The sequence below is a fragment of the Ursus americanus genome, chromosome 3, assembly GCF_024610735.1.
Source record: "Ursus americanus isolate L20-20 chromosome 3, mUrsAme1.1.p, whole genome shotgun sequence".
Lineage (NCBI taxonomy): Eukaryota > Metazoa > Chordata > Mammalia > Carnivora > Ursidae > Ursus > Ursus americanus.
This window is the reverse complement of record NC_142129.1, coordinates 17,651,313-17,669,576: the sequence shown is the minus strand read 5'-3', so window position 1 is coordinate 17,669,576 and position 18,264 is coordinate 17,651,313. Positions and strand designations below refer to the sequence as shown.

General features: G+C 36.4%; 1 protein-coding gene and 1 long non-coding RNA gene across 8 annotated transcripts in view; one reads left to right on the top strand and one right to left on the bottom strand.

Moving 5' to 3' along the window:
- The window catches only part of CNOT4 (CCR4-NOT transcription complex subunit 4), a 137,956-nt gene that overhangs the window by 55,512 nt on the left and 64,180 nt on the right, over window positions 1-18,264 (bottom strand). For 4 of the 7 annotated variants that reach the window (XM_045792585.2, XM_045792584.2, XM_045792588.2 and 1 more), the window contains 5 exons: window positions 12,526-12,723; window positions 5,443-5,529; window positions 4,587-4,688; window positions 3,732-3,857; window positions 271-404 (listed from right to left, as the gene is read on the bottom strand). In XM_045792585.2, coding sequence (XP_045648541.1) covers window positions 271-404; window positions 3,732-3,857; window positions 4,587-4,688; window positions 5,443-5,529; window positions 12,526-12,723 — 647 coding nt within the window. The remainder of the gene's footprint in view (window positions 1-270; window positions 405-3,731; window positions 3,858-4,586; window positions 4,689-5,442; window positions 5,530-12,525; window positions 12,724-18,264) is intronic. The other 3 variants (XM_045792586.2, XM_045792589.2, XM_045792591.2) reach the window with 1 other exon arrangement.
- LOC148110345 (uncharacterized) overlaps window positions 15-18,264 on the top strand; it is a 32,220-nt gene continuing 13,970 nt past the window's right edge. Inside the window, exon 1 of the long non-coding RNA XR_015723821.1 lies at window positions 15-235. This is a non-coding gene — a long non-coding RNA (uncharacterized LOC148110345). The remainder of the gene's footprint in view (window positions 236-18,264) is intronic.

The window sequence follows — 18,264 nt, the reverse complement described above, 5'->3', positions numbered from 1 at the left end:
AGGAGGGTGTTCCCAGGGTCCAGGGCAATGTGCAAATCAACGCAAAGGGGTAGCCATCAAGAGGCTCATCTGAAGTATTACCAGGGAGCAGCAGGCAGCAAACATTCAAACCCAGAAACTGTGACTCAACATTTCCTATATAATGCAACAATTCTGCACAAATGATAGACACTGTCAAGAAGAATTCTGCCTGAAGAAGATGTAAAATGAGAAGAGAGGATCGACAGAGATGAAGGTAAGGTGTCTGATTATACTAATATCGGTACTTACGTATCATACCTCTGCAGTGGAGTCACTTTGTTCTTATTCTTATCAACTGAACCCGTAGATAGTTGAAGAAAATTGGGGTTTAACTTATATAATTCTTGAAGTAGTTTCTGTTCATATTCTTGGTGCTTACCCGCCTAATGGAAGAAGAAATTAAAACTGCAGTGGGGTTCACAAAATGGCTGGTATAAAATAATGACTTACTTGCCAAATTATTAAAGATATCCTAAATAAAACATGTAAGGGTTTTTCATGGCATTAGAGAACCATGTGAGAATGATGTCACAAGACTGCTAGACCAATGAAAGTTCTTCCAACAAAACTACATGATATATATGCCATTAATTAATGATTTCATCAACCATTTATTATGCAGAAAAGCATATTAACAGACAACTTTTTTGCCAGCTCAAAAAACTAGAGGCCCGGGGTGCCTGCTTGGCTCAGTCGGTTAAGCATCTGCCTTTGGCTAAGGTCATGATCCCGGGGTCCTGGGAATGAGCCCCACATTGGGCTCCCTGCTTGGCAGGGAGCCTGCTTCTCCCTCTCCCACTCCCCCTGCTTATGCTGTCAAATAAATAAATCTTAAAAAAAAAAAAAAAGAAAGAAAAAAAAAAAAGAAAGAAAAGTAAAGAAAGAAAGAAAAAGACAACTAGAGGCCCTTTTCAACCTATAATGAAGTCTTCTAACAGGCCATTACAGAATTTTCTGAAGATCACCAAAAATAATTAATTTCTCTAGTATACAGAGTAAGAGTCTTAATATATTTTTCATTATCTTGACACAAAGTATAAATTCCATTGCTTTGTTTTTACATAAAAATTAATGTATTTTAAACTCCAGTTTACAGCTAGCCCCTTTGTTTCTTTTTTGTTGCTGTTGTTGTTTTTAAGATTTTATTTATTTGACACAGAGAGAGAGAGAGAGAGAGAGCACGCGCTAGAGAGCACACATGCACAAGGAGAGGGAGCAGCAGGCAGAGGGAAAGGAAGAAGCAGACTCTCCACTGAGCAGGGAGCCCGATGTGGGACTTGATCCCAGGACCCTGGGATCAGGACCTGAGTCAAAGGCAGACACTTAACCGACTGAGCCACCCAGGTGCCCCCAGCCCCTTTGTTTTTATAAATAAAGTTTTATTGGAACAGTCATGCTCATTCACTTACTTGCTATCTACAGCTTGTCTCTGCTACAACAAGAATTCAGTATTTACTACAAAGTCCATATAGGCCCAGAAAGCCTAAAATATTTACTAATCGGCTCTTTACAGAAAGTCTGCAGATCACTGCTCTGTACACAACAAAGAGAAATCTGTATTTACTGTAGTTGGTTGCCGTATATCAGAAGACAATGTCAGAAACACTATCTGAGAAATTAGGCAAAGACTGCCTCTGGAAATTAGTCATACACAAAAATAAATTACAACGAGGGGCACCTGGGTGGCTCAGTAGGTTAAGTGTCTGCCTTTGGCTCAGGTCATGATCCCAGGGTCCTGGGATCGAGTCCCACATCAGGCCTCCCTGCTCAGTGGGGAGCCTACTTCTCCCCCTGCCCCTCCTCCCCCCACTCATGCTTATGCACTTTCTCTCTCTCAAAAATAAACAAAATCTTAAAAAAAAAATTACAGTGAAATAACTTTGAATAACTTTTTACTATATGCATGTATATCATGACTGAAATGACATTTTTACTTACCTTCAGGATTAATTATTTTAGAAGTGTGGTCTAACCAGATATTACAGGAAAACCAAACCCAGAACGGGATAGATCAAAACAAACACAAAACAATAAAAACAAGCAAGGGCAACATCATCTAATCAAGTAGGACTGTATCATATACACTGCACATTGCATTGTGTCCTGTTCCAAGGGGGCTCCTGCCTGTTTCGAATGGATCTATAAATATTTCATATGATACTAAATCTTCAATTATGCAGTAACAAGGAAAGATCTTCTGACTTTTGCCATGATATAATTTGTTCAAACTTCCTTCCTATATAGAGGAACTCTTTTAATAAAGAAACCTCTTCTCAAATTAATTTTAAACTCACATAGAGAAGGGCAGATGAATTCATTACAACAATATGAATTTTAAATTATTAAGAAAAAAAATACAGTTAGATGTGGATTTTACATCTTTAAAACATGCAAAGTCTTGAAATTCTTTTCTACAATCAATACTTCAGGAGACATTATGGCTTTCATTAGCAACTAAGAGCTAAAACTTAATACTCAAATGATTTTACAGGGGCAGTCCACAAAGACTAGTTAAATCCCAATACAAGTCATTCCATGGGAATGTCTGTCCATTTTCATTTACAATTCAATAATACTCAAAAATGAAATCAACTAGGGCTTAGAGATTCTTTGACAGAAATTTTCACTATAATAGTAGCATGAGTAATTCTCTACATGTCAAAATTTAGTTTGGAATGGTTCAACCTTAAATTCTATCCAGAACGTTTCACCCAAAAAAAGAAAAAAAAAATCAAGAAGCATTTATTAAATAAGAAGTCATCTGTTATTTTAACACTGTTTTTGTACCATACAGAAATACGATCAAGAAATTCCAATGGATCAATTATAATGGGGCTTTAATCTGAAATAACTCCAAATTAAAAAAGAGTAATATTTGATTTTAACAATCTGCTCTTAACGGAGACCCTACTATACTTTCTCTAGTTTGACCTGGAGAGTCCAAGGTGGCAATCAATGCCCCTCTACCTTCTAAATGAAAAGTATTACTGCAAAAGTCTACAGCAACAATCTGATGTCCTCATCTATAATAGGGAAGTGCAGCATTGTGCTCTGGTATAATCCTTACTTAATATGCATATGGTCAACATTTTTACTTGTAAAGTCACATTTATAATACTACAAATTGAAAGGAGAACAGAGAACAGGAAATATTAAAAAAAACACAGGATAATAAACCTTCAATTCACCCTTCACAGGACACTGACTCAGTGTACACTTTCACGGGGAGAACCATTTTATAAAAACGTTAGGTTATCGGAAACATTTGATAGGTTATTATTTTCTAGCAGGTTCTGTAAAGAGTGGAAATTAGGAAGGAAAAAAACCCCTCATAATTACAGTAACCCACTTGGCTTCCATTTTGTTGATATTCCCCCTAAAGTAGCATTTACCAAAATGCTTTCCTTGGTCAATTAAGTTCTGATTGTACATTCTTGGGTATGTATTAGCATATTAAAGACTCTGAGAAGTCCTGCAGGAAAGAAAACTATCTTCATTAATCTAGCATTTTCAAACTTAATGGACTACAGACCGATTTTTATCATAACAATATTCTGTAGAACTGACATTCCATGGAACACTGTTTGGAAAATGCTACTTTAATAACAATTAAAAAAAATAAAATCCCTCGTTTTTGCTTTTACAATTTTAACTTTTAAAGAAAAATACTCCCTTTTCTGCAAAGTTTATAATTCACATTAATTTACTACCTGCATTTCCTCTTTTGTGAAGCTGGCCGCCTCATCCCCCAATTCATGTAGATACATGCAGTCAGGCTTTGGACACTGCATATTCTTTAAGAAGTAACTGCAGTATTTTGTTGTACCTAGGGATGCCTGCAGAAAGAGTCAGGGAGGGGGAAATAAGGACCCAAAACGTGAAATGACACAATGAGAATTTCCATGTTTGGTGTTTTCACTTCACCTCAAATGAGGCACAGACATGACAAATCAAGAAGTATGCCTCTGAGTACTGGAGAACTAAACTCTTACTAGCAGGATCTATTGAAGATGATGCTCATTTGGAAGAACCAAAGAAAACACCTCAGTTAGATTTTCCAGAACTTGAGTACCCAAATCATCTTCCTTAGAGATAAGAAGAGAAGATACATAAAATCTACTTCATGTTACAGAAGTCTGGCACCTAAGCAAATTCTTTTTTCTAGTTATGCCATCCTTTTTCCATTTATACAAAGCATGGCTTAGTGTGGCCCTTTACTCAAACCTTAATTGATCAATGGGCAAATCTTTAAGTACTGACAAATTATAACCATTATCTACTTCTGATAAGAATAACAGATCCTATTTTCACAAAATAAGATTACGTGTAAATACAGATTTTTTAAAGATTATCACCAAATAATGAATGTATTTATTCCTACCTGGTAAAACAAGACCCTACATAAGCTGGTAGTAAACAAATAAGCTATCATAAATCAGTACGGATGCTTAAGAAGCAATCTTCAAACAGACTCCCTCCAAATGTAAGAAGTAAATGCTAGGCTCTCCCCGATTTACTGTATTTTCTCTCTTCCCCCTTAAAAAAAATCAAGAGGACCATATTACCTTAAGTGTTCTGCCATCTACTACCACATTGTTGACACACTGTATGGCTCTGAGAGCATCTTCTGACCGGATATAGGTTACATAAGCACTGGCACTTGGACCCTAAAGTGAAAACACACTGTTACTAGTTTCAAATTCAAGAAAAACTTGAAAAAAACAATTCTTTTGCACTCTGCCTAGGGAATTCTAAAGGCCTTCACTACTACTATCATTAGTAATAATGACAATAATTAGAAATAGTAGTAGCTTTGATTAAACCATATACTAGCTCATCTTAAAACAATTATCTGATTTTAAGTAGACTAAAATATAATATGGATAAAGTATCATCTCTGGCTTGGTATTTATTTTTCTAAAGTCATTTGACAGGCTCGTCAAGGTTACAACAAATTTTGAAAGTTGGATTTAAAAAAATAAAATTTAAAGACACTGTGCCAATTATGTTCTCCCAAAAATAAATGCAATTTACAAGAGTATTCTATCTGCTAATACCAGCATAACAAAGATGCTCTATTAAGTTTTCAATACCTGAAAATATGAATTTGAAATCATCATCTAATTATTACACTGCCTGATAATAGACTCAACTCCCCCTCCCCCTCAAACCATCACCTAATCTTTGTTTTACTATTTCTTACTACTATCTTTACTATTTCTTAGTACTATCTTACTACTATTAAGTCCTGAAGTCAAATGAGCACCAGAAATTCCCCCACCCCACCAGTAGAGGTCACTACACTGCTTAAATCCTTGACCCTCAGGCTTCCTAATCCCAGAAAGTAGATTTTCCTTCTGAACAGCCCAGGTCAAGCCTAGACCATAGGGAAGAAAGGCAAAAACCCCTATAATTAGTTACCTGTGAGCCTGCATATGATGTGCTATTATTGATGACAACTTTATGTATTTTACCAAACTTCCCAAAATATTCTGGTCGTTTTAAAACCTATAAAAGAAGAAGAAATAAGGTATAATGTGTCCCCATTTCATCAACGTTATCCTTATAATGGGAACATACACCATCCCTCTTCAGTGAAAGGAAAATAATTTTTAAAGTTTTCTAATAAATGTGACTACTACCTATTTACAATTTCTGTGATTAACCTATAGGAAATCATCAACAGAGTCCAAAAGCTATTTTTAATTGACCCACTATATGGAAACTAAAGACTCACTAAGTTTGGTACTACCCACTACGTTTTAATATGTACACCAATAATCCATGGGATCTTATCTTCACAGTGGTCTTAAATACCAAACAGATCAAATATCTTAACCACATTTTCATTAATAGATAATTCTTATAAAAAAGTAATTTTCAAAAGAATGACCAAAATAATTATGTATTAAACAGAGACAAAAACTCAGGAACAGACATAGTAGAGTCTTTACTAATAAATCTACTGTATATGACATTTGATATATTACATTAAAGCTACAAATTGCAAATATGGTAACAATGTTCCTCAACCTTAGGCTTCATGATTCAACAATGTGTGTGTACTTAGTTTCTTTGTGTCAATTTTACCACTTCTTGATTATCTCCTGTTTTTTTCTTCCCTTTTCCTGGTAAATAACATATATGTGGTGATGGATGGAAAAAAATTGAGGAAACAAATTTATACATTTCTTTCTCTATTACCTGGTTACTTCTTGGTGGTTATTCCCCCTCATACTTCTGTCATTTCCTTTACTTTGTGATCACTACATGCATTCATTAATAACTTCTCTTAGAGACTTACTTGACCTTGCCTAATTTGACTAATACGTAACTTGATTTAAAAACCTCTCCTTGTAATTTGCAACTACTCCAAAATTACATTTTATTCTTTTCCTAGAATTTATCTATAGACCTACTGTTCCTACAACCTTCCCAAATAAAAAGCTCTCTCAAGGAAAGCTTTCTGTGTGTACCTTTCCATGTGTGTGCAAAGTATTCTTTCCAAACACTCTAATTTGATAACATTCTCACATACTTAAAATCTTGGCCAATATGTTCTGCATATGACAGAATCAAAGCTTTGTGAAAGAGTCTGGCTGAGGTATCATTAATCCTTAATAGTTTTCAAATTAATTAACATCATTATTTTTACCACATTTTACTTTAGGTTCTTATAAGTATAAGGCGGTTACATTTCCTATAGCCAATTGTAATGGATTATAAGATGAGGTGACTGTATTGGTTTTCAATCTTTTTTCCACCAGATCCCCCAAGACAAATGAGACTATTAAGTGGCAAAACCAATGACCCTCAGGTTGTACACAGCAAAGTCTCAGGGCTGATGAGTAGGGAAGAGCTTGTTTTGAGAAGCTTCCTGGCTGGTGGAGTTTAGAACTGCACTCAATATTCCAACTGGATGCACACCAACTCAGCACAGGGCTTCAGAGCCAGAATACCTGCTTCAGGGAGTTCAGGCTGGTCACACGTTGTGCTGCATCAGCATCTCAAATCACATCTGAGTTATGGCCGTAGCTCTCAATGAAGGCAGCATTCAAGGGAACATTTGGAAAATCTGTGGGAGCTTTTATTGGGGGAGGTTGTCAAAGGGACTGGGAGGCGATACTTATGTTCAGTGGATGGGAGCCAGGAACGGCTTACAATGCTCCGGCTAGTCCTGCACAATAAAGAATTGTCCTGCACAACTTTTGAATGTTCTACAAGACATTCATGTAACTGAGAAACCTATTTATAATTAAGTGAACATAGAAACAAATTCCACGTTATATATAAACTCAGAAGTAGTTCCCTACAGTTTTGACATATGTTGAATTTATAGGAAAGGAAATAATATGTAATTAAGGGAAGACTACAAGTGCTTTGTTCAGAATTATACCAAGAGTTATTTCAGAAAAATCACATCATTTGCTTTTCATAGTATCTGGACTGCCAATACATATACCTTTAACAATCTGCCTTTGTAGGTGTCACACCCACAGTGATTCTGCACACACATGCAAGCATCTTACTATTTTATTGCGTATTTAAAAACAGTACTCCCCAAACTTGAATATGCAAACAAATCATTTGAGGACTTAGTTAAACTGCATATTCAGATCTAGTTGCTCTGAAGCAGGGCCTGAGTTTACATAATAAGCACCCAGGGGATACTAATCTACCAGCTCAGAAACCACACCTTGAGTAGCAAGGTTCTAGAGTAGTGGTACCCAAAATTTTACATGTAGAAATAGTCTTTTTATAAATTATTTCCCTTTTATTTCTTTATTTCATGAAATCACTTCATAAAAGTCACACAGTGTTATATTTTAAAACACGGGTACTGGCTCTGATAAGGTTGAAAACCACTCACTTATGGAAATAGTTTCTGGCCAGTATTTGGGCATAACACCTTCAATACAACATAAGACTTGTATATAATTATACTGACATGTCACACTGGAGCGAGAATGATTATTTTCAAAGCACAAATCTAGCCATGTCCCTGTTCTTAAGAACATTCAACAGGTTCCCACTGCCTTTAGAATAAAGTGCAAACTCCTTCACATGGTTAGAAAGCCCTTCATTGTATGTTACTACTTACCTCACCAGCCTCATCTCTCACCAATGCACTCTAATCTTCCAGCCAAAAAAATCACTTGCAGACCAAGATCTTTCTCATCCTGAAGAATTTGTACAGTTCCTGCACCAGAAGCACTTTGCCCCAAAGATAGTGGAAGAGTACATACCTCCCCAACAAGATCGGGTGCTCTCTCTTGTGCCTCCACAGCACAAAGTACTTCTCATATTATATTATACTGTTAGTTTGAAAATAAGCAAGGACTACCTTTGTACTGGTGTATATTCAGTGTCTTACATACTGCCCAGCACACTGTAGGTACTCAATAAATGCTAACCGAAAAGTAACTGTGTCAGCACTGAACAAAAAGAATTACATGGATAAAAAAACACTGGTGGGCCCCAAAGTATTAGCAAATGGCCTATGGCTGATAAGAAATAGCTTGCCCGGCCAGGCAAGGGAAATTCAAATAATTTAAACTTTCTATATTAAGTGCTCCAGATTCTACCTAAACATACAACTAGCAGAACAGTATTCTAGTGATTCAGAAGTATGGGGAGTAGGTAAAGCACCCTGCATATCACTACATTATCCATATATGAAATCCCACATATTTACTTCACAGTGAGCCAGCTTTAATACTAATATAGAATACACAAGGCCACATGACAGAATTATAAATGCCCAATGGCATGCCTAATGTCTTCCTATATATTCTTTGGGAACATAGTCAAGTCTTCATGGATACTACAGAGAAAATAAAAAACTTGGTAAGCAGATAGAAGGATGAATGGATAAATTAGGGGAATGGATGAACAACAGACCAATTATCAGTGTAAAATACCCTGGAACAGGACCTTTAAAAAACTGGTGGGTTGGGAAGGGGGTGGTTCCTAGTTCTGGCTCTGCTGTGAAATAGCTGTGTGATCCCAGTTCACTTAACTAAGTCACTTAACCTCCCTATGCCTCAATTTCTCATTTGTAAAATAACATGGTTCTGTCTTTAAAGTCTTTAAGTTCCTCAAACAAGCTGCTCTCTCGAACCACCACATACCCAGGACACTCCTGTCCTTATTTGTTGCCTAGCCAATCTCTAGTAATTCTTAATTATCCTTTCCTCTGGGAGGCTTTTTGTGGATTTCTATACTAGCCAAGTTCCCCACTGTTATACGTTCCCCCCAAACTCTGTACTTCCCTGTTTATAAATGCCCAGCACACCTACAAGTACTTAAATTTAGGGTGCTTGGGTGGCTCTGTCAGTTAAGCATCTGCCTTCAGTTCAGGTCATGATCTCAGGGTCCTGGAATTGAGCCCTGCATTGGGCTTCCTGCTCAGCACAGAGCCTGCTTGTCCCTCTCCTCCCTGCTCATGCTCTCTGTCGCTCTTTCTGTTGCTATTTCTGATGCTATCTCTGTCTCTCTCTCTCAAATAAATAACTAAATAAAATCTTTAAAAAAGAAAAAAAAAAAGGACTTAAATCCTGTCTTACCAATAGTCTGTAAGTTAGTTAAGCATAGAGACTGTGACTGGCTAAATTATTTTATCTCCAACATCAAAGTACCTAAAACATGGTAAGTATTCAAGAGTTAATTCATAAAATGAATGAATTAGGTTCCAGCAAATCTATAAATTTTAGGATTTGGAAGATGATCACTTCTAATCACTGCCTCTAACTACCTATCATATCTTCTAAAATAGTTTTTTTGTGGGGTGCCCAGGTAGCTCAGTCAGTTAAGCCGGAATCGGAATCTGGCTCCCTGCTCAGCAGGAAGTCTGCTACTTCCTCTTCCTCTACTCCTCCCCCACTCGTGCTTGCTCTCTCTCTCTCTCAAATAAATAAAATCTTAAAAAAATAAAAGTTTTTTTTATTGATCAATAAATGAATACATTTGACAATTAATTTTGGTATTAAGTTTTCTGATGCACACGTTATTTTCAAAATAAGCTTGAATTTTTCCTAAGCTCTCTTGTTTTGCTAATCAGAATTCAGTCAAATATCAAATTGTTCATCATCCAAAAATAAGTAAATAGGGGACTTCTTTGACCTGAAAGTTACACTAACAACTTGAAACCAAGTTTTCTAATAAATCCAACTTTAAATTTTCCAAACTGAAAAGATTACACAATAAATTAAGAGAATTTGCTATTATTTAGAAGTGGTAGGAAAGAATACAAAAAACACTGGTCTTTGGTCTTCCTAGAGTTTCAAGAGAAATAAATGAGAGAAATCAATGTTTAAAAAAATTCACTGTCCTCTCACCAAGCAACAATGATTTCAAAAGTATAAAACAAATAGAATGGCTTTTTTTTTTAATATTTTATTTATTTATTTGACAGAGAGAGAGACAGCCCACGAGAGAGGGAACACAAGCAGGGGGAGTGGGAGAGGAAGAAGCAGGCTCCCAGCAGAGCAGGGAGCCCGATGTGGGGCTCGATCCCAGGACCCTGGGATCACGCCCTGGGCCGAAGGCAGACGCTTAACAGCTGAGCCACCCAGGCGCCCAAAGTAGAGTGTTTTTTTTAAGGTACATTTAGATTCATGATAAAGTACCTTCTCTCACTAGTCACCACCTAGATTAATTTTTTTCTGTGTAATAGTTCTTCAGATTAATGTTACTGGAGTCATGTCATTTGAGATGGAAATAAGAAACCTCTGTAAGTAAATAAAAACAAATCACAGAATCTCAAGAGGAGGTAGGAAACCTATAATCCAAAAACCAGACTGAGACTATGGCTTAATTTTAGCCAGCTTTCAGGTGCTGCTCCCCATATACCTCCAGTAATATAGGTGACAGGATCCAGGCAGGATGTATTAACAAAATCAAGTACATGCATTTCCAAGAGTTGTCAAATCAAAATAAAAGTTCCATTGGTTTACCAGAATAGCAGTTTCAGAAATGCCAAAGTAGATTCTAATCAGTAAGATTAATAGGAGTAAATAGAGACAGATAAAATAAAAAACTTGCAAAAGCAAGACGTGCCCTCTGATTAGAAAAAAGGCAGAGTTGAAAGGGGAAGACAGAAGGACTGGCGTATAAAGTTGTAGTGGTGTTCAAGAAAATGGTCACAGGGGAAGTAGGATTCTGCCTGCCAGAGGAATTAAAAACAAAAAGAACTGGCTGCTGAGGTTGAGTCATAGGCCTAAAACGAGCTCTCATCCTTAACAGCTCTTACTGAAGTCTTTTCCTGTAGAACTCTAGATCAGCCCCCTTTGGCTTTGGAAAAAACCTGGTCTCCTGAAGGATTCATGCCGCCCACTAATGCCAGTATCCCCAGACTTCAGACCAAGTAATTCTGGAGTTGCCTCTGTGTTTATTGCCAATGATAAAGGCTTCTTACTAAGGTCTCCCTAACTTTCTCTTCTCCTGATCCTGAAGCCCTTCAGAGCCTCAATTATACAGTAAGCTCATCATTAATAAATATACATTATTCTCTCTAAACTGATTTTTACAAAATCGATTTTTAGACTCCTTAAATTTCCTTCCACTGGGGTCTTTGCCCACTTAGCCAAGTCTGAAGATTCCCATCTCCCTAAGCATATTCACTATAATCCTCCCTCTTATTGGTACCATGATGACAAGGACTACTCCAAACCCTTCTCAGGGAGTACTTCTGGCAGATCCCCCAAATCCAACTCTATCCTACTGAAGCAAACACTCTGGCTGTCAATCAGCTTCTACCTGCTCTCCCATCAATCTAGTCAGCCCCTCCTAATATATCAGAAACTGAAAATTAGCAGATGTACATCCAAGGGCATCAGGGAAAGTTATAAGCTCAACATTACTCTTACAATGCATGTGGCGAAAGGCAAAAAAAAGGTAATGAACAAAAGGGTTAAGGCCTCCCCTGCCTCCAAACAAACGACACAGAACCTGGTCCATTATTTTCCTTCATCAAATTCTTTCCCCAAAATTGGCTTAAAATAAATGAATAAAGAATGATGGTACAGTGTAGCAGCAGGTCTATAATTGTTCAATAACCAAGAATCACTATGTGGACAGGATTAAAAAAAAAATACAGATCTCTAGTGGGTTCATGTAACTGCATGTCCACTGTGATCCTTATATAGCTACAGAAAAGAGGAAAGAAACCAAGTAGTCATGTCACATGTTAGCCTGAATAGCAAAATGGAACCATTATCCAACTTTCAAAGATTATTAGCACTGAAGGAGATTGCAGAGATCGAGTTCAACTGCCTCGTTTTGCAACTGAAGAAAATGAGGCCAAAAAGATTAAGACACTTGCCTAAGATCACAAATGGTCATTGGATTCTTAGAGATAATTAAAAAATCATTTCCCATTCTCTCCTAAGTTTTAATAATTTCAGGGGAATCCTGCAAATAGGGAAGATCAGCTGTTATTTCCAAATAAGAGAGGCAAAAAAGAAAAAAATGTCAGGTTGAGCAAGAAAACAGAAGAGGACTTACCTCTGGGTCTGCTAGGCGCTGAGAGAGACCTACAACAAAGACGAGGTTTTTTTGTACAACACGTACACTAGCCAAATGTTTGCGGTTTTCTGATATTTTCTGTTTTCTCTCATTCTGTTTCTGTTTTTTCTCATTCTTTATCCTTTGCAATTCTTCCTGGGAGAGTGGTTTATAAACTGCTGGGTCTTCTGGATATGGCTTTAATCACAAAACAAACATAGAAGTTAGCATTAAATAAGAAAAGAAATAAGCTACATGAATAACCAATTATCATTTTGGATAATGGGTATGCAGTTATTTGTTACAGCTCTCTTTTTCTAAATCTTTTAACTGCTTAAAATATTTTTATTTAATAAACTTAAGATAAAAGTTTTAAAAATACTTATTTTTTTAGAGCTTAGCACAAACCACTTTTAGCACTAAAACTTAAAACACTGAGAAAGGTTCTATAATAAAAAAAATACAATCGTGGTATTCCCTATCGCATCCAGCAGAGTTGACAGGAAAAGAAAGCTTCCAGGGTGCTGTGTAAGCGGCAGAGTATAACTTATCTCATGTAAACATAGGTTTATATATTACAATCCACAAATATTTAATGAAAACATACTATGTGCTAGATTAATGAAGTACTTATTCTTTAATTCACTGTCAATCTAAAAGGAACATAAATGGGCAAATAAACAATAATCCATAGATACTCTGGCTTAGGAGCTTGACTTTAGTTTCCAACACTTACTAGACACGTGGACTTAAGCAAGTTAATGAAACTCTATGCCTCAGTGTCCTCAATAGTAAGATGAAAATGATTTAAAGGCTGGTGTAAAAGTAAAATAACTCTTATAAAGCCATTATTATCATGAATAGCACACAGTAATCCCTCAGTAAATACCAGCAATTATACTGCTGCAATTTTTTTCCCTTTCTTGTCATTACAATATTGTTTTCATTCCTACCGCTAATGCCAAGGCTACTGGTGGCCTGAATCACACTGCCTGGCTTTGCATCTTGGCTCCTCTTTACTATGAGAGACCTTGGCCATAAGTAATGTGACCTGCCTGCCTCAGTCATTTCTCCTGTAAAATAGGAATCACGGTAATTTATTCAGAGGGTTTCTGTATGAGTTAGAAAAGTTATACATTTATAAAGTGATTAAAACTGTGTCCTACACATAAGCATTCAATAAGTTATTAATTATTACTACTAGTAAAAAATAGGGACGCCTGGGTGGCTCAGTGGCTAAATGTCCGACTCTTTTTTTTTTTTATTTGACAGAGATAGAGACAGCCATCGAGAGAGGTTAACACAAGCAGGGGGAGTGAGAGAGGAAGAAGCAGGCTCCCAGCGGAGTAGCCTGATGTGGGGCTCGATCCCAGAATGCCAGGATCACGCCCTGAGCCGAAGGCAGACGCTTAATGACTGAGCCATCCAGGTGCCCCGAAATGTCCGACTCTTGATTTCAGCTCAGGTCATGATCTCAGGGTTGTGAAACTAAGACCAGCATTGGGCTCCATGCTGCGTGTGGAGCCTGCTTAAGATTCTCTCTCTCCCTGTGCCCCCCCCAAATAAATAGTCAATAATAAATGAAAGATGGGACACATTAAATACAATCATATCTAAGTGGATATGAAGAGATCCCAGAAATAGGAAATTGTGCCTGTCAGAATACAGGAGTAGGGACTAACAGAAATGATGTCTTCAAGAAAAAAGGTAGGAACAAGGTAGAGTGGAGACACTATTCAAAAGCCTGAAATCTTGCTATATTTTTAACATAAAGGTACTTTCATCTTTTCATATGTAAGTAAAACACAAAAACAAAACCCCTCAGATTTGTGAACACACTCAGATTAATGCTGAAGGCAATTAAGAAAGTGAGACTTCTCTTTATGTTCCTCAGCTTCTATTGGTAATATCATAAGGTCTCCAAAAATCCTGTTCTTAAATATTCAGACATAATTCTTAGTGGTCCTGGAGGACGCAAGCACCCATACCATTTGATTTCCACATTTAAAAATCTGAATAAAAATAATAAAATAAAAATCTGAATCTTCCAGCTAATTGGTCCTATTTGGCATACTCCAACTTACTTGTGAGTAGGAGGCATATAAAACAGCTGACTTGGTAAACTCATGTGACTTTTGCATAACCCGAAGTCTTTCTCCAGGATAAAATATAAAGCTAAGTAGTGTACATTTTAGGCGCTCAATAAATATTTGCCAAATGAACGCCAAGCTACTCTCTAGAACAAAGAATTAAGCATAGTTAATTTCCCTTTTAAAAAAATCTTAACTTTTCAAGGTTCCAGAAAAAGCTGGAAAAGCATGCACTCCATGACAGCTGCTCCACCACACACACACCGCCATAAATACCTACTCTACAAACCCAATGACAGAAAATTAATAAGCTGATACAAAGAGATGAGCAAGGGAGAAAGTCTAAAAATAGGAGATGAAAAACACATGTGGTTTACTTTTTTACTGAAACATGTACACTAAACTTAATTTTCCAGGAATATAGCATCAAATGAAAAGTACAACAGGAAATTTTTCTTTAAATATGTTATTGTGTGTTATATATCAACTAAAGCAAAATATGGCACCTGTGGAGAAGCAGTTTTAATGTGTAAAATATTTTTAATAGTGTTAATTTGACGATAAATTGCCAAACTATTAATTACGATGGTTTACAATCTCTAGTGTGATCACTTAATTTCTTTCATGTGTGTAGTCATAGTCCCACTTTTATTTCTAATGTATCTTTATGGTTTTTCTCTTTATTTTCTGATCAGACTAGCCAAGAGTTTGATTATTTTATTGTCTTTCACGGAACCAGCTCTTATATTGAAATACTTTTTTTCTATTTCTCCAAATTCTGCTTAATTCTGCTTCTACTGTCACAATGTTTACTACTCTTTCTTGGTTTCTTAACCTAGAAATAAGCTAATCTAGTTTTTGTTCTTTGTTTTCCAATAAATACATTCACAGCTTTAACTTTTCCTCCTCCTAGAAACAATGAAAAATACTATATAAAGTTTTGTTTTTTAACTAATCTTAGAAACAATAATGATCTGCAGTGGGGCAGTCCCAAGCCAATTTCTGTATGAAAAGTCAAAATTCAGAGAGTTAAGTGTAAAGTCTGTGTAACAACAAATGGGGAGGAAGCGTCAGCATTCAAAGCCCAGGGCCAGCCCAAGGTGAAGAGTCTTTGGGGAACTCAACCCCATGTTAAGCTGAGACCTAGCCTGTCCCCAAAAGGCTCTTTCAGTCTCAGGATAAGAACAAACTACAGAGATAAGATAAAATGGGGATAGAAGAAAAACATCCTGAAGAAGTTGCTGAAACCAACCGTATGGAAGATTTGCATCCTAGAGACCTAAGACCTTTATACTTGGCCCCACCAGCAACCATTATGTTGGAGGCATCCCTATTGGCACTGTTCATAGGATCCAGCAGAAGCCAAATCAAAGTTTCTCTACAGAAGGCCAAATCTACCTTGGGCCCTGGACAACCCTACAAATAATTCAGTGACAAAAAACAGGAAGTAGGCATAGATATAACCAAGCACATAAAGAAATAAAACAACATGAACAACCACCAGTAGAAACATTCCTCACAGACTTTGGCTAGTGGAATTATTAGACACAGATTTAAAAACAATAATGCTTATCCATTTAAACAAGTATATGATTTGCTGCCAAAAAAACCCAAAAAAACCCTCAAATATATGATAAACTTGAAACTAGGAGCAGGGTACAAAAAATATATTTAAAATATACCAAACATGAAAAGAGAACATTACTTCTAGAAAGGCAAAATGTTAAAACTCAATAGACATATTTATATTTAGCAAAACACTGGACCTAAAAAAAAAAAATCAAACACAAAAAGATCAGGAGAAATCATCCATTAATGCACTAAGAAAACAAACAGAAAAGATATTAGGAGACATGAAAAGCAGTGAAAACAAATCTGAAAAATATGTAATTAGAATCCCAGATAAAGAAAGAGAAAAGGCAGTATCTGAAGAGATGATAGCTGATTTTTTCCCCCAGAATTAATGAAATTCACCAAGACACAGATTTAAGAAGCCCTATAAACCCCAAGCAGGATAAATAAAAAGATATACCTAACTGAATTATTTTTGGAACTGTTTAATACTTCCACTGTAGCCTAACAGTCAATTTTTATGCTCATTGCACTTGTATTTTAAAGTTCTGTACTAATCTGGGCTGGCTGGCTGGCTGAGTTGGAAAAGTATATGACTTCTGATCTTGGGGTCATGAGTTTGAGCCCCACATTGGGTGTAGAGATTATAAATAAACAAATTTAAAAAAATAAAACAAAGGTTTGTATTAATGTGTACAAAGTTGTGTGCATGTACAAACACACACATGCTTGCTAACTGTGTTATTCAAATTTTCCATTTCCTGGGATGCCTGGGTGGCTCTGAGTCAGTTAAGCATTTGCCTTCAGCTCAGGTCATAATCCCAGGGTCCTGGGATCAAGTTCCACAACAGGCTTCTTGCTCAATGGGGAGCCTGCTTCTCCCTCTGCTTGCCACTCTCCCTGCTTGTGCTCTCTCTGACAAATAAATAAAATCTGCAAAAAAAATTTTTTGTCCATTTCCTTTTTTTGGTCTATTTCATCTATCAAACTCTAAAATACAGAAGTTAGAATTCTCTCCATTATGGATATGGATATAGTTTCTCCTGGTATTTATATCAGCTCTATATACTTCAAGGCTCTACTGTTAAGTAAATAAAATTCCATGACTTTACGGACATTTAGCAATTAAAAACATTCCTCTTTTCCCTTTTAAAATGTGTTTGATCTTAAATTTGATTAAGACTAATACCAGTTCTATTATATCTTCTTTCCTGTGATTTCCCTAGTTTCACTGATAATTTCCTACATATGTTCCTAGTCAAACAGTTCTACAAGGTTTACTGGGGAAAAGAATAACCTCTCATTTTCTTTCCCTGAACCAGTTGTCTTTACCTAGAAATAATCCTGTTAGACTCTTTTAGATCATTGTTTTATCATTTACTATCACATTGTTAAATAAGGTCGCTTGTATGGTTACTTCTTGCTTTTTCAATTCTACATATTATCACATTATACAAGTTGACGAGGCAGCTTTCTTTCAACCAGCCTAACCATACATCCCAAGTCTACTTTCTAACCTTTCACCTTAATTTTGCTTAGGTCAACATTCACAATTACATTATTATAAAGTTCAAATGTTACTTATACATTTTTACCTTCAGCCATGACATAGGAGATAGTAACAGACCAGGCCTACCAACATAAACAACTAGAAAATGAGACAAAATATATGAAATAACTGTTTTCAGACAAATAATATAGGTAATGAACAGCAAATCTGTGACTGCTGAGAGAAAAGAAATGAGAGAGATGAAAACCACTGAGTGTCTATCCTAGCTTTCTGCTCTTCCAGCACTTACTGGACCCTGACTGGGTCTAACAATCACATTGAGCAGAGGGGAAAGTGATCAAACCTGAAGAGGCTGAGGCAACTGAAATTTATGGGGCAAAATATCACAAAGCAGGAACCAGTCCAAAAAGAATTCCAGAAATTTACATAGAGGAATCCTGTGATAGCTAGTTCCCATAGGCAGCTCTCCAATAAAGACAATCTGATAGAGTTCAGGTCAATAACGAATTTGGGGAGGAAATAAAAAAGAAGTAATACCAATCACACGTAAACTTTTTCAGAATACAG